This window comes from Abrus precatorius, unplaced genomic scaffold, assembly GCF_003935025.1.
Source record: "Abrus precatorius isolate BTA unplaced genomic scaffold, Abrus_2018 Scaffold8, whole genome shotgun sequence".
NCBI lineage: Eukaryota > Viridiplantae > Streptophyta > Magnoliopsida > Fabales > Fabaceae > Abrus > Abrus precatorius.
In genome coordinates this window covers 23,980,887-23,994,665 of record NW_020874428.1, presented here as the reverse complement: position 1 = coordinate 23,994,665, position 13,779 = coordinate 23,980,887, and the positions used below count along the sequence as shown (strand labels likewise).

Below are 13,779 nucleotides of genomic sequence, written 5' to 3'. Positions count from 1 at the left end.
TCTCATTATTGATACATTTAATAATATATTTATTAATTTTTTATTATTTGAATATTGAATAGTCCGATATATTGAAAATATAACTTATTTGCTATGACATGACTTTGTTTTGTAGAGATTTTATGGCCTTAGTTTGAATATTTGAATGGTTATTAAAATAAAAACAAAAAATAGTACATTTATATTTTATTAGGTATATATATCTGGAAAAGTACAGTTTGTTTGTTCGAAAAAAAAATTCAACTAAAATTCTTACAAAATAACACCTACTATTTCAGCGCTTTCTGAAATAACACTAGAAAGGTGGATTAGAAGATAATGGTTCAGATCATTTATTTGTGGTTCTCTCATGAGTTTCAAAATAAAACTCAAGTCAATATTATGGACATGATTTTAGTCGATGAAAAGGTGAAACTTTTATATTTCTTTAGTCGAAATGCATAAATTTTCCTTCTTATTTAATTTATTTAATTCCTTTATATTATTTCAGAGTTCACAGATTCATTGTACTGTTAGGAAGGATATTATATCACGTTGTGAAAAACTACTACATGAAGGCAATGTGTATATCATAGAAAATTTTATGGTAATTACTCCTGAAAAGAAGATGCAAACCACTAAACACAAATAAAAATTAAATATGATGGCAACCACCAGAGTTTCAAAAGTCAAATGTGACAGTATCTCTTTTAACTGTTTCGATTTTGTTCTATTCTAAAAAATTTTAAGTGGGCTAGATGAATTATATCTAATTGGTGAGTTTTATTTTTTCTAATTTGAATCGCTTTCATATTTATCCATGTATGCTACTTTATTATTTTAAAATAATGTTTGACACATGTTCAATTATATGTCATTGGTCATGTAGTTGAGAAAGATAATCTCAAAGACGTAGAAAAAAATGGAAAGAAAAGTAAACATATTGATTTGATTCTCAAAGACTTAGAGTGAGTATTATTTTATAACATATTTTAATGGCTAACATATTTGTTTAATATTTTTTTTCTTTCATTACTTTATACTAATTAGGGTTATATTATATTGAATTTGTTTCATAGGAATCAAAGATTTGTTTGCACTTTATGGGAGGAGTTTGCTGATCAAATGGTTGATTTTTTAAAGAATGAAAATTTTAATGCTTTACCTATTGTGATTATTCAATTATGTAAAATAAAAACATTTGGTGGTATGATTTTTTATCTATATTTAACTCTTTTTAATTGTGTGATATTTATTATTATCAACAAATTATATTTCATGGTTGTTTCAGGAACTTTAGGTATATCAAATGCTTATAATGGGACAAAGTTATATATCAAGCATAACATAAAAGAGGTTATTGATTACAAGAATAAGTAAATATTTTAATTATTTTTATTTATAGATAATCATTATGTTTTGCATGATGTTTTCTATTTTTGTTAACTTATAAACTATCTAATTTGTGGTATAGGATAAATATGAATGATGCAGGTATAAGTCGAGTATTAAGTCAGATGTTTGGGTACTCAATGGAAGGTGATTTGCTCCAAGCTCAAAGCATGACCATACATGAAATAATTGAGACAAATTATGTATGTTTTATATTGAACTAATGAAGTGACATGCATATAATTATTTTTAAAATATATAAAAGTCATAATTTGAAGTTTCGCTTTGAAAAGGTTGGATTTGTTGTTGTTCTTGCCCAAGTTATTGAAATTGAATATGAGAAGAGATGACAATATGACCCGTGTAACAAGTGTTTCAAGAAGCTAAAAGAAAATGGACATAAGTTTTTTTATGAAAATTGTAATAGATATATCATTCTTACTCTCAGGTATAAACATTACTACTTATAAACTATATATTCAATTTAAAATTAATTTAGTTAAATTTTTAGTGGACTTATGACCAATTCTTTTTTCTAGGTTTAAGTTGCATGTTAATGTTATAGATTCTACTGGATCTGCTTCTTTTACAATATTTGAAAATCTCTTATCACAGTTCATTGGAAAGTCTGCAAAATAATTGAAAACAGAAGTGACTGAGGTTGATTGTATTAATATTGATTTCATTTAATCTTTTATATTTATTTTAATCTATAATATTTTTAAATTTGTTTTCTACTCTTATAGGCAAATGTGAGTAGTGGATTTCCTCTTGAGATTGATACAATGTTATTCAAGTTCTTTCTATTCAAAGTTGAAATTACTCAAGCAAATTTAGATGCCAATTGGGTTTCATACAATGTTAAGAGACTTGCTAATAGTGTTGATCTAATTAACCAGTTTAAGTCATTGCACGGTATTAAGGTATATTTTTTAAATTATTAATGATTGAAATAAAGGTGTCAAATTTTGATTTCAAAATAAAATAATTAAATCTTGCATATTAGTGGAACGATGATGAAGTAGAAGGAGATTCAGATGACACTTTGTCAACTCAAAATGCTGACAGTTTGAAGGTTGTAATTTGTTTTGAATAAATTTAATCGTCTTCAAATTTAAATAAAATTTCATTTGATAAATTTATTTATTTTCAAATCTCTAAAAAAATTTGTATTATGTTTGATGCATGAAGACTTTGAATGAAGGTGCTTACTTAACCATGAGCAATGTTGAAGATGAGCAAATAATTGATATTACTAAAGTAGTAAATGAATTGACTTCAAATGAGTAATATTTTAAAAATTATTGGTTTAAATGTTGATTATAATTTAAATTGTATTAGGATTCCCATATAGTTTATGTGGAAGTAGCTCCGAGTGTCAAGCAACCCTGCAAGATGGTAATGAATGAAGATGAAATGAGTTCATCAGTTGTTGAGGAGTCATAAACACAATGTTTAAAGACAAAGCTTTTAAAGAAGGTCATCATTAAGAAGGAGTTAAATGCTTAATTTCCATAAATTTAATTTTCTTTTTATTTATATGTGACCTTTTTTTTATGTTTAGTTATAAAGTTATTTGTAGTTTCTCATTCTATAGCTAACAAACTTGTACAATATTCTTTCTGTAACAATCTTGCACAATTTTCTTTCTGTAACAAACTTGTACAATATTCTGTTATTTTGTCCTTTCTGCTATTAGAATTCTAGAAGAGTATGAGTTGTATTTAGAGAAATCATTGTATATAAATATTGGATGATCTTTTGCTGAATAGTAACGGAGATCAAAAACATTCCAAAACATTGTCATTCTTACCTTTTGTCATCTTTCGTCATATGGTATCAGAGCTCCCTCCTGGAGCTATGCTTATTCCTTCCAAATGTCTTCTACTCCTCCTGACAGTCCAAAGAACTCCAATAATGAAGGTCCTAAGAAAGAAAACCGTGGCAATGAAGCCACTGATCCTACCATGAAACCATCAAGTCCCTTCTTCATTCATCCTAGTGAAGGACCCTCCTCTATCTCCATAACCCCTATCCTTGATGGCACAAACTATCAGTCTTGGTCTCGTGCCATTAAAATGGCTTTAATCTCAAAAAACAAGATTGCTTTCTTGTTAGGCACCATTCCTGTTCCTGAGGTTGAAGAACCTCTTTATTCTGCTTGGGAAAGGTGCAATACCCTCATCATGTCATGGTTACTCAACTCGGTTACTCCCTCCATCGCCCAAAGCATTATTTTCCTCGAGTGTGCCATAGACATTTGGAATGACCTTTGAGAACGTTTTTCGCAAGGCGATCTCCTCATACTCGCAGAGCTCCAGGAAGAAATATATGGACTTTCTCAAAGAACTCGTCCTGTCTCTAAGTTCTACACCGCACTGAATACCCTCTGGGAAGAACTCGATAACTACAGACTCTTTTCTTCTTGCTCGTGTCCTGCAAAAACTTACCACCAACAGGATTTCATAATCCGATTCCTCAAATGTTTGGACGAGCGCTTCTCTATTGTGCATTCCCAAATCCTTTTGATGGATCCTCTCCCCGCTATCAACCGCACCTTCTCCATGGTTGCCCAACAGGAACGACAACTCGCTTTGTCTTCGCCTACTGAGCCCAACGCCTTTATGAACGCAACTAATCACTCTTTCTCCGGCAAAGGGCGTGGCTTTGGTCCTTCTTCCGCTGTCAAAGGAGTCTCCAACAAGAAATGCTCCTACTGTCACCGTCCTAGACACACCATTGACGTGTGTTGGGGAAAACATGACTATCCCCCTGGCCATCCTCGATACCTAGGGAGGCCAAAGTTCAACCGCGATGCCTCTGGTTCTTCCTCCATCAACCACGCAGTTGTGATTGAACCAATTGAGGGAGGCAACGGTTCAGAGAAGGAGGAAGGCCCCATCACATTGACCCAGACCCAATATCAAACCCTGATGTCTTTGCTCCAACCACAGCAACAAAAAAATGCTTCTGATGTAACAGGACCCAACTCTCTCGTTCAGCCCAATAGAGTGAATCTCATCAACACTCCAAATGCTCAAAAAAATTGAGTCCAGTGGTACCTCCTTTGTTTTTTGCACTAACACACACAACACCTTTTACACCACTCACAATGTCCCCTGGATCATAGATTCAGGAGCAACATATCATGTTGCATCTTCTCTAAATTATTTTTCAAATTATTCTAACATTAAACCAATACAAATAAGTTTACCTGATAAGTCCATTGTTATTGCCCATATATCTGGAACAGTCATTTTCTCTCCCGAATTTATCATTCAGAATGTTTTGTTTGTTCTGGAATTTCATTTTAATCTTTTATCCATATCCAAACTCATAATGACTCATAAATATATTCTCATATTCTATGATTCTTTTTGCACTATCCAGGACAAGCGTACATTGGGGATGATTGGTTTGGCTAATCTTCAACAAGGTCTCTATCATCTACAAGTCAATAAAGAAGCCAAGATTCTTTCACCAAAAAAACCTTCCATTAATGAAAGTGCTACCAATGTCGTCTCAAACTCCAACCTTTGGCATTATAGATTATGACATCTCTCAGGAAACCGATTAAATATGTTATGTGAACAATTTCCTTTTATTCCAAAACATATTAATGAAAATTGTGACATTTGTCATTTTGCAAAAGAAAGAAAATTGTCCTATTGCCTTAGTGATAGTAGAGCTTTTAAAAACTTTGATTTGGTGCACATGGACATTTGGGGACCTTTTTCTAAGGCCTCAATTCATGGTGAAAAATATTTTTTAACTATCTTGGATGATTTTAGTAAATATACTTGGATTGTCTTATTAAAATCAAAATCCGAAGTAAAAATACACGTTCAAAATTTTATTTCCTTAATTGAAAACCAATTTGATTCCAAAATAAAATGTATTCGAACGGATAATGGTCTAGAATTTTTTCTTAAAGATTTTGTTGCTTCAAAAGGGATTATACATCACACCCTTGTGTTTATACTCTTCAACAAAATGGGCGTGTTGAGAGAAAACACTAACATATTCGAGAAAACACTAACTCTCATGTTCCAATCTCAATTGCCCAAACATTTTTGGTCTTATGCAATAAAACATGCAGTTTATCTTATTAATCGTATACCTTCTCTAGTTACAAAGAAACAAATTCCTTATGAACTTTTGCATAATCAAAAACCTGATTTTTCCATGCTTAAAGTTTTTGGTTCTTTATGTTATGCATCAACAATTGGGCCCAAACAAAAATTTGATCCTAGGTCTAGAGAAGGAGTTTTTCTCGGTTATCAATTTGGTACAAAAGGCTATGTTATTTTAGACTTAAAAAATAAAGACATTTTTGTCTCTAGAGATGTTATCTTCTATGAGTCCCATTTTTCTTTTAACAATAAACACGAGGCCCAAGAAAAGGAAAAGTTATTTCCTCCACAAACAGAGACCTTCAATGACTTTGATCCTCTCCAACTCACATCTCAACCCAACAATTTTACACCTCAGGACCAACTTCCATCACAGACTCCCATTTCACCTCAAAACTTATCTTCCCCAACAACCTCATCCTCTCCACAAATTTCGCCATCAACCTCTCCATCCCAGTCAATCTCGCCACATATCTCTTCATCACCTCATCTAAGCCTTATTCCTTTTATACCAAATGAACCACTTGTGGCTCTAAACCCAATGTTTGACTTGCGGATTTTGTTTGCTACAACATAGAGACCAAACTAAATCAATCATCGTCAACGTGCAGGTATCCTATTCAATCTGTTCTTTCTTCCATTACTGAGTTTGAGTGTCATTATATCATGAACCTAACTTCTGAGATTGAGCCCCGAAGCTATCAAGAAGCAATTTTGAAGTCGTGTTGGAAAGAAGCCATGAAGGATGAAATTGAGGCTTTAAAGCTAAACAAAACTTGAGAAATTGTGGAAACTCTTAAGAATGTCAAGCCCATAGGATGTAAATGGGTTTACAAATTCAAAAGGAAACTAGATGGGAATGTGGAGAGATATAAGGCGAGGCTCGTTGCGAAAGGATTCTCCCAAGTTGAAGGGATAGACTTCTTCGAGACTTTTTCTCCAGTGGTTAAAATGGCCACCATACGAGTTATCCTTGCCCTAGCTTCCATAAACAATTGGCAATTGCAGCAACTAGATGTTAGTAATGCCTTTCTACACGGTGACTTGTCCGAGGACGTTTACATGAAGATTCCTCAAGGTCTATATAGGCATGAATCCTCACAGTGTTGCAAGCTCAAGAAATCTCTCTATGGGCTCAAACAAGCAAGTCAAAAATGGTATGAAAAACTCTCTAACCTTCTTTTCTCATCTGGTTATTCACAATCACATGCTGATCACAGCTTGTTTATCAAGCATGAAAAAGGAGAATTTACTGCTTTACTGATATACGTTGATGATATTGTTTTAACTGGTAACTCTTTCACTAAAATAACAAAGCTCAAGCATACACTTCACTTCAATCCAATTTTTGAATTAAAGATTTGGGGTAACTCAAATATTTTTTGGGATTAGAAGTAAGCAGGTCTGATGATGGCATCTTTGTATCTCAACGAAAATACTGCCTTGAGTTACTTTCAGATTCAGGATTATTGGGTTGTAAACCAAGTTCCACACCTATGGATAGCTCTCTTTGTTTAAAACAGGATAATTCGAGTGAATTACTTGATGATCCCTTATCCTATAGGCGCCTTGTTGGTCGTTTGATTTACTTCACAACAACTCGTGTAGAGATCGTTTTTGCAACTCAGCAATTAAGTCAGTTCATGGCAAATCCTACATAGTCTCATCTAGGTGCTGCAAAAAGAGTTCTTAAATACTTGAAAGGCTGTCCAAACAAGGGGCTCTACTTCAAATTGAATTCTCCTATCCACCTAATTGGGTTTAGTGATGCCAATTGGGCAACTTGCGTCTCCACACGCCGTTCAGTCATAGGGTATTGTTTCTTCATAGGAAACTCTTTAATTTCCTGGAAAACCAAAAAACAGAATACCGTGTCTCGTTCTTCATCCGAAACAGAGTATAGAGCCCTTGCTACTAGCACCTGTGAGTTGCAATGGTTAACTTACCTTCTCAATGATCTCAAAATCCAGTGTTCTAAGTCAGCAACACTTTATTGTGATAATCAGAGTGCTTTACACATTGCTGCAAATCCCGTATTTCATGAAAGAACGAAACACTTGGAGATAGATTGTCATTTGGTTCGAGAAAAGGCACAAGCATGTTTAATGAAACTTCTACCAGTTCCATCATCTCGACAACTTGCTGATATCTTCACTAAAGCTCTTTCTCCTCGGTTATTCCATGCAAACTTGTCCAAGCTAGAGATGGTTGACACTCCTCTCTCCAGCTTGAGGGAGGCTAGCAAACTTGTACAATATTCTTTCTGTAACAATCTTGCACAATTTTCTTTCTGTAATAAACTTGTACAATATTCTGTTATTTTGTCCTTTCTGCTTTTAGAATTCTAGAAGAGTATGAGCTATATTTAGAGAAATCATTGTATATAAATATCGGATGATCCTTTGCTGAATAGTAACGGAGATAAAAAAAACATTCCAAAATACTGTCATTCTTACCTTTTGTTATCTTTCGTCATAATAGCAATGTTATGTGAGTACATTTTGAATAAATAAATTTAACTTTTAAGTTCTTTTAGAAAAATCATTAGCACACTTTGATTTAAGTCCTTCATTATTTATATTACCCAAGTTATATTAGTGTGATTAGCATATATACCTTTTTATAACTTTAATATTAATATAATTTATTCTTGCAAAGTTTAAGGTCATTTTGAATTATTTAATTCAAATAACTTAAATGCATTTATTTCTAATTAACAATTAAATGCAATTTTAAATTTTAATATAAATGATCTAGTTTAAATTTTATTCTTGAAAACTGATAATTTGTATATGATTAATGAGGAATAATGGAATGAATGAATAAGAATTAATGAGTATACATATATATATATATTAGCATATTTGTACGTTCTTTATAACCTTAATATTAACATATAGAATCATTCATGAAGAATAGTAGAATGAATAAATTATAATTAATTAATTTATATATTTAAAATGTCATAAAATAATAGAATTAATATTAATTTAGTATTTGTAACTTTAATATTAATATATTAATGCATTTATTTTTGTAAAGTTTACGACAATTTTAAATTTTTATATTAATATTTGAAAGGTCATAAAACAATAGAATAATAAGAATTAATATTAATTTAGTATTTGTAACTTTAATATTAATTTATTATTGCATTTATTCTTGCAAAGTTTACGACAATTTTAAATTTTTATATTAATGGTTTACTTTAAATTTTATTATTAGAAATTGCTAATTGGTATCTGATTAATAAGGAATAGTAGATTAAATAAATAAATTTTATCATTACTTTATTTTTTGATATTACTATATTTGTCAAAACTGCCTTAAACATTGCACCTCTCGAATATATCAAAACTACATATTAGAGATAAATACATTTAACTGATTTGAATTAAACCATTATTGTAAGAATAAATGCAGTAATATGTTTTGATATTAACTTTAAAATAAATGCATTATTGAAATTTTTCCTTTTTATTATTACTTTAACTTTTGATATTGATATATTTGTTACATAACTAAATCAGCTCATATAAAATTAATTAGAAAACTCTTGCCTATCTGTATAACATCCATACATTACAGAAGAATATTTAAATATAATTTAAATATTTTATTTCTTTCCTTCAAATAACTAATATTTTTATTAATAATAATATTAACATATCTTAATTAATTTTAAACTTTCAAATAGTTTAAATATTATTATAAAAATTTATAAAGTTGTTCTTATCATAATATTTATTTGTATTTTACATATGACTCATGAATTTTATATTATATCAAGATTTGTAATTTTAATTGATATAAGGATTTATTTTTGTATTCAATAAAATTATTCTTCTTTTATTTTCTATTTGAATCTTAATTGAAATTTTAAAATATATAAAGTATATAAAAATTGACATGTAAAAATTTATTTATCTTTTTTTTCAATCTATTTATATTTTATATTATTCAATATAATATAATTTTATTATTATATATTTTTATATTTAAATTATAATTTATAATATTAATATATACTAATATACAATATAAATAAATTTTTGGGACACATAAATATATTTACTAATTTATAATTAAATCATTATTAATAATATTTATAATATTTAAAGTCACATATAGATTATTTTTAACTGTTATATTTATTTTTTATAGATAATTTATTTTAAAAAATAATCAAAATTTTTGTTTAATATTTTTTTATCTCTCTGTTATATTAAAAATAATTAATTTTATATTTTAATTTTAATTATTTTAAAATTAAATTATATATATATATATATATATATATATATATATGATGCAATAATAAGAGGTTAAATTATGATACATAACAATAGTTTTAGAAATACAAAATAGACTTATTCAACAAAAGAGTTATTATTTTTTATCCTTAAATTGTGTGTTATATAAATTTGTAAGATAAAACACATAATTTTATTCCTTCAATATTTTTTGTTTTAAAATTTTTTAAATATATTAAAGTTTATTTTTTTATAATGAATCCTTGTGTTTTGATATATATGTATACATGTTAAATTATTACAAATTAATTACAAGAGTATTTTTAAATTTTTTAGAATTAAATTTATAATCTTATAAATTAAAATAATATTTAAGTTTAATTCTTTTACTTTTAAAGTTAATTTACAAATATTTAAAAATATATTATAAATCTTAATACAATATATGAAATAATTTTATTAGTAATAATATTAATATATACTAATTACTTTTAAATTTTAAAATAATTTAAATATTATCATAAATATTTTATATAATTATTTTTTGTTTTATAATTATTAATTATAATATTATACTATAACATAATAATTTATAAAACTATTTATAAAAATTATTAAGTAGAAATCAATATTTTATTTTTAAACTTAAAGATCATACATTATTTTACAATTACCTAATTACAAAGATAATTTTTATAAGAAAAAATTGCCTTATATAAAATTAGATCAGTTTCAAAATTTTCTTTCCACTGTGTTAATTTAGTCTATTAAAATAGTAACATTCTTTTAATTTAAAATTTTAATATTAATACATTTATTCTTTCAAACCTTAAGGTAATTTTGAATTTTAATATTGATGATTTACTTTAAATTTTAATTTGGTGCAATTAATATATTTACAAGTTTTGTTTTGTAATTATGCATTTATTCTTGCAAAGTTTAAGACAATTTTGAATTTTCATATTAATGACTTATTTTAAATTTTATTATTGAAATATGCTACTTGGTATCTAAATAATGAGAAATAGTGGAATGAATAAATAAAAATTATTAAATTTATATATTTGAAAGGTCATGTAACAATGAAATGAATAAAAATTATTATTAATTTAGTGTGATTAACATATTTATTCATTTTTTTGTAACTTTAATATTATAATATTCGAAAGGTCATGCATATTACATTTTAAAATATAACATAGATAATAAAATAATTTGAATGTTATAAATACACTTAAATGGTGCATAAAAGTTATATGAACAGATGTAAAATTTTAAATAAATAGAAATAAATTGTATTTATTTTTCTTAAAAGGTTTATGTGATTTTTATGTATCTTCTTCTACAAATTTCAAGATATAATGACATTACAACTATATTTGTCCGTTACATTTTAGCATGAGCTTATAAGTTATTCTAATCTAAACACAGTACTATTTATTATTTGTTCGGCTTTAATATAATTTTATGTTATTTTTTTTTATTCTACGTTGTTCTTTTTTTTTTTTTCAGAAATTCAAATAAATGAGTTAAATGGAGCTGCAATTCAGTTGACCGCAGAAGTTTTAGATTCCAGTGATGTTTTGCCCAAACAATCTTCACAAATTGTACAACCAAAGTTACGAACCTTAAGCGATGTGAACACATTAAAGAAATTGGGATCTGAAAAGCATGTTCTACGGTAAAAGAATCACAATAGCTTATTAAAATCAACTCTAGATGTTAATGGCAATGCCATTCTTTCTACATCTCTTTTACGATATGTCAATTTTTCACAACATTCAGCAAGTAATGGTCAAGGGTAGTGAAATATTATGTATAAGAAGTTATTATCTTTTATATTGAAATTTTATCTTAGTAACATGATAAATATAAAATAAGTTTTTATCCTTTTCACTACCATTGAAACTTTAGAAGCAAATATAAGATATGAGGATATTGATGAATCACAAAATACTAATACTGAGCTTGATGATATAGTTGCTACAAATGGAGGTACGATAAAGAAATGATGACTACTGATTTCAAAGTCTCAATATATATAATTATTTTATTATATCAATTACATATTATTGGAATATTGGAGATCCCACGTATGAGTGTCAATTTTGTGGGGCACTGATGTAGTATTCAGAAAGAGTTCAAAAAAGAGTTAATCCGATTTCTCCCAAATTTTCTTTATGTTGTATGCTATATTTGTCTATATTTTGTATATAATATATAAATTTTATATTATATCAACATGTGTAATTTTAATTGATATAAGGATTCATTTTTGTTTTTAATAAAATTAATTTTCTCTTTTATTTTCTATTTAAATCTTAATTAAAATTTTAAACTATATAAAGTATATAGAAATTTGCATATGAAATTTTATTTATCTTTTTTTTCAATTTAATCATATTTGATATTATTCAATATAATATATTTTTATTATTATATATATTTATATTTAAATAATAATTTATAATATTGATATATACTAAAATACAATATAAACAAATTTTTGTAACATATAAATATATTTAATAATTTATAATTAAATTATTATTAATAACATTTATAATATTTAAAGTCACATATAAGTTATTTTTAACTGTTATATTTATTTTTTATACATAATTTATTCTAAAAAATAATCAAATTTTTTCAGAAACACAAAATAGGCTTATTTATCCTTAAATTGTGTGTTATATAATTTTGTAAGATAAAATAACATATATAATTTTATTCCTTCAATAATTTTTGTCTTAAAATATTTAAAATATATTAAATTTTATTTTTTTTATTATGAATTCTTATGTTGTGGTATGCATGTATACATGTTAAATTATTACAAATTAATTATAAGAATATTTTTAAACTTTATAGAATTAAATCTATGATCTTATAAATTTAAATTTTATTTGAGTTTAATCCTTTTACTTTTAAAATTAATTTAAAAATATTTAAAAATATATTATAAATCTTTATATAATATATTAAAACATTTTATTAGTAATAATATTAATTATTAATATATACTAATGAATTTTAAATTTTAAAATAAATTAAATATTAGCATAAATATTTTATATAATTATTTTTTATTTTATAATTATTAATTATAATATTATACTATAACATAATAATTTATCTGTACATCGCACGGTCGTTATCTAGTATAAAATAATAGACAATGACATCATTAATTTAAGCGTAGAATTAAAATTTAATAATTTTTCATTTTTAAATAATTTGAAATTTAAAATTGACTGTATTTTAAAATATTTTAATTAATTTAAAAATGTGAAATAATTTATATTTCTGTTTTAATAATTTTATATTACAGTTTTTTAATAGTTTATTTATATTTTAATAAGATTTAGTGACAAAATAATTTAAAATTTTGAATATAGAATAAATAAAAATAGTAAATTTAAAAATTTGAAGAAGTAAAAAATGAGTTATTAAAAAACAATTGAGAAAAAAGAGGTCTCTTAGTTAGTGACTGGAAAACAACATTTAAAAAATGTTAATTAGAGTAACGTTTTAAAAAACTCTGTAATTACTTATTTCAATTATTTTACTAAATTTAACTATTTTTATTAAAAAAAATTAAACTAATATAATAAGTTTTTAACCAGCTGAAAAAATTTATTAAATATATTCTAAATACAATAAAAATATTACTAACTACTATATTTTATAAATAAAATAATACTTAAAGTTAATATGTCATATTATTTAACAATTAATGTTTTTAAAAGGAATTGGATTTTGTTAAAGATATATTATTGTATTTATTTTTTCGTTTTATATTATTTTTTTTTCATTTGAATCAAAACCCTTTACACAATAAACACAGTTACACAGATGAAAAAACTTCACATATAATTGTGAAAAAAAAAAAGCAAAGAAAAAGACCGGGGCAATTTTAAAAATGGTTGTTGCAAAAATATAATTTTCAAATCTAGGGTTCTAGCTCAGTGGCACTAAACCCAACCCCACCAGTTTGCGTTCCAAACTAAAATCCAACCAAA

At 26.2% G+C, this 13,779-nt stretch overlaps 2 protein-coding genes across 2 annotated transcripts; both read left to right on the top strand.

The window, feature by feature from the left end:
• Positions 1 to 1,257: 1,257 nt before the first annotated feature.
• Positions 1,258 to 2,817, top strand: LOC113874491. The gene is made up of 6 exons (XM_027512711.1): positions 1,258 to 1,355; positions 1,454 to 1,574; positions 2,118 to 2,294; positions 2,378 to 2,446; positions 2,563 to 2,631; positions 2,713 to 2,817. The coding sequence occupies exons 1-6, from the start codon at positions 1,258 to 1,260 to the stop codon at positions 2,815 to 2,817; spliced, it is 639 nt and encodes a 212-aa protein (XP_027368512.1).
• A 431-nt stretch (positions 2,818 to 3,248) lies between these two features.
• On the top strand, positions 3,249 to 4,926 carry LOC113874490. Its single transcript, XM_027512710.1, has 3 exons — positions 3,249 to 3,543; positions 3,664 to 4,346; positions 4,762 to 4,926. Exons 1-3 carry the CDS (start codon positions 3,249 to 3,251, stop codon positions 4,924 to 4,926), a joined length of 1,143 nt encoding a protein of 380 aa, XP_027368511.1.
• Positions 4,927 to 13,779: the final 8,853 nt, after the last annotated feature.

Excerpts from the sequence above, each read along its gene's own strand:
- LOC113874491 (XM_027512711.1), top strand. The coding sequence starts at position 1,258 with ATGGTTGTTTCAGGAACTTTAGGTATATCAAATGCTTATAATGGGACA. Across the intron at positions 2,295-2,377 it reads AGTCATTGCACGGTATTAAG|TGGAACGATGATGAAGTAGA; the intron begins GTATATTTTTTA and ends CTTGCATATTAG. Across the intron at positions 2,632-2,712 it reads AAATAATTGATATTACTAAA|GATTCCCATATAGTTTATGT; the intron begins GTAGTAAATGAA and ends AAATTGTATTAG.
- LOC113874490 (XM_027512710.1), top strand. The coding sequence starts at position 3,249 with ATGTCTTCTACTCCTCCTGACAGTCCAAAGAACTCCAATAATGAAGGT. Across the intron at positions 3,544-3,663 it reads TTATTCTGCTTGGGAAAGGT|GCGATCTCCTCATACTCGCA; the intron begins GCAATACCCTCA and ends GTTTTTCGCAAG. Across the intron at positions 4,347-4,761 it reads AACAAAAAAATGCTTCTGAT|GACAAGCGTACATTGGGGAT; the intron begins GTAACAGGACCC and ends TGCACTATCCAG.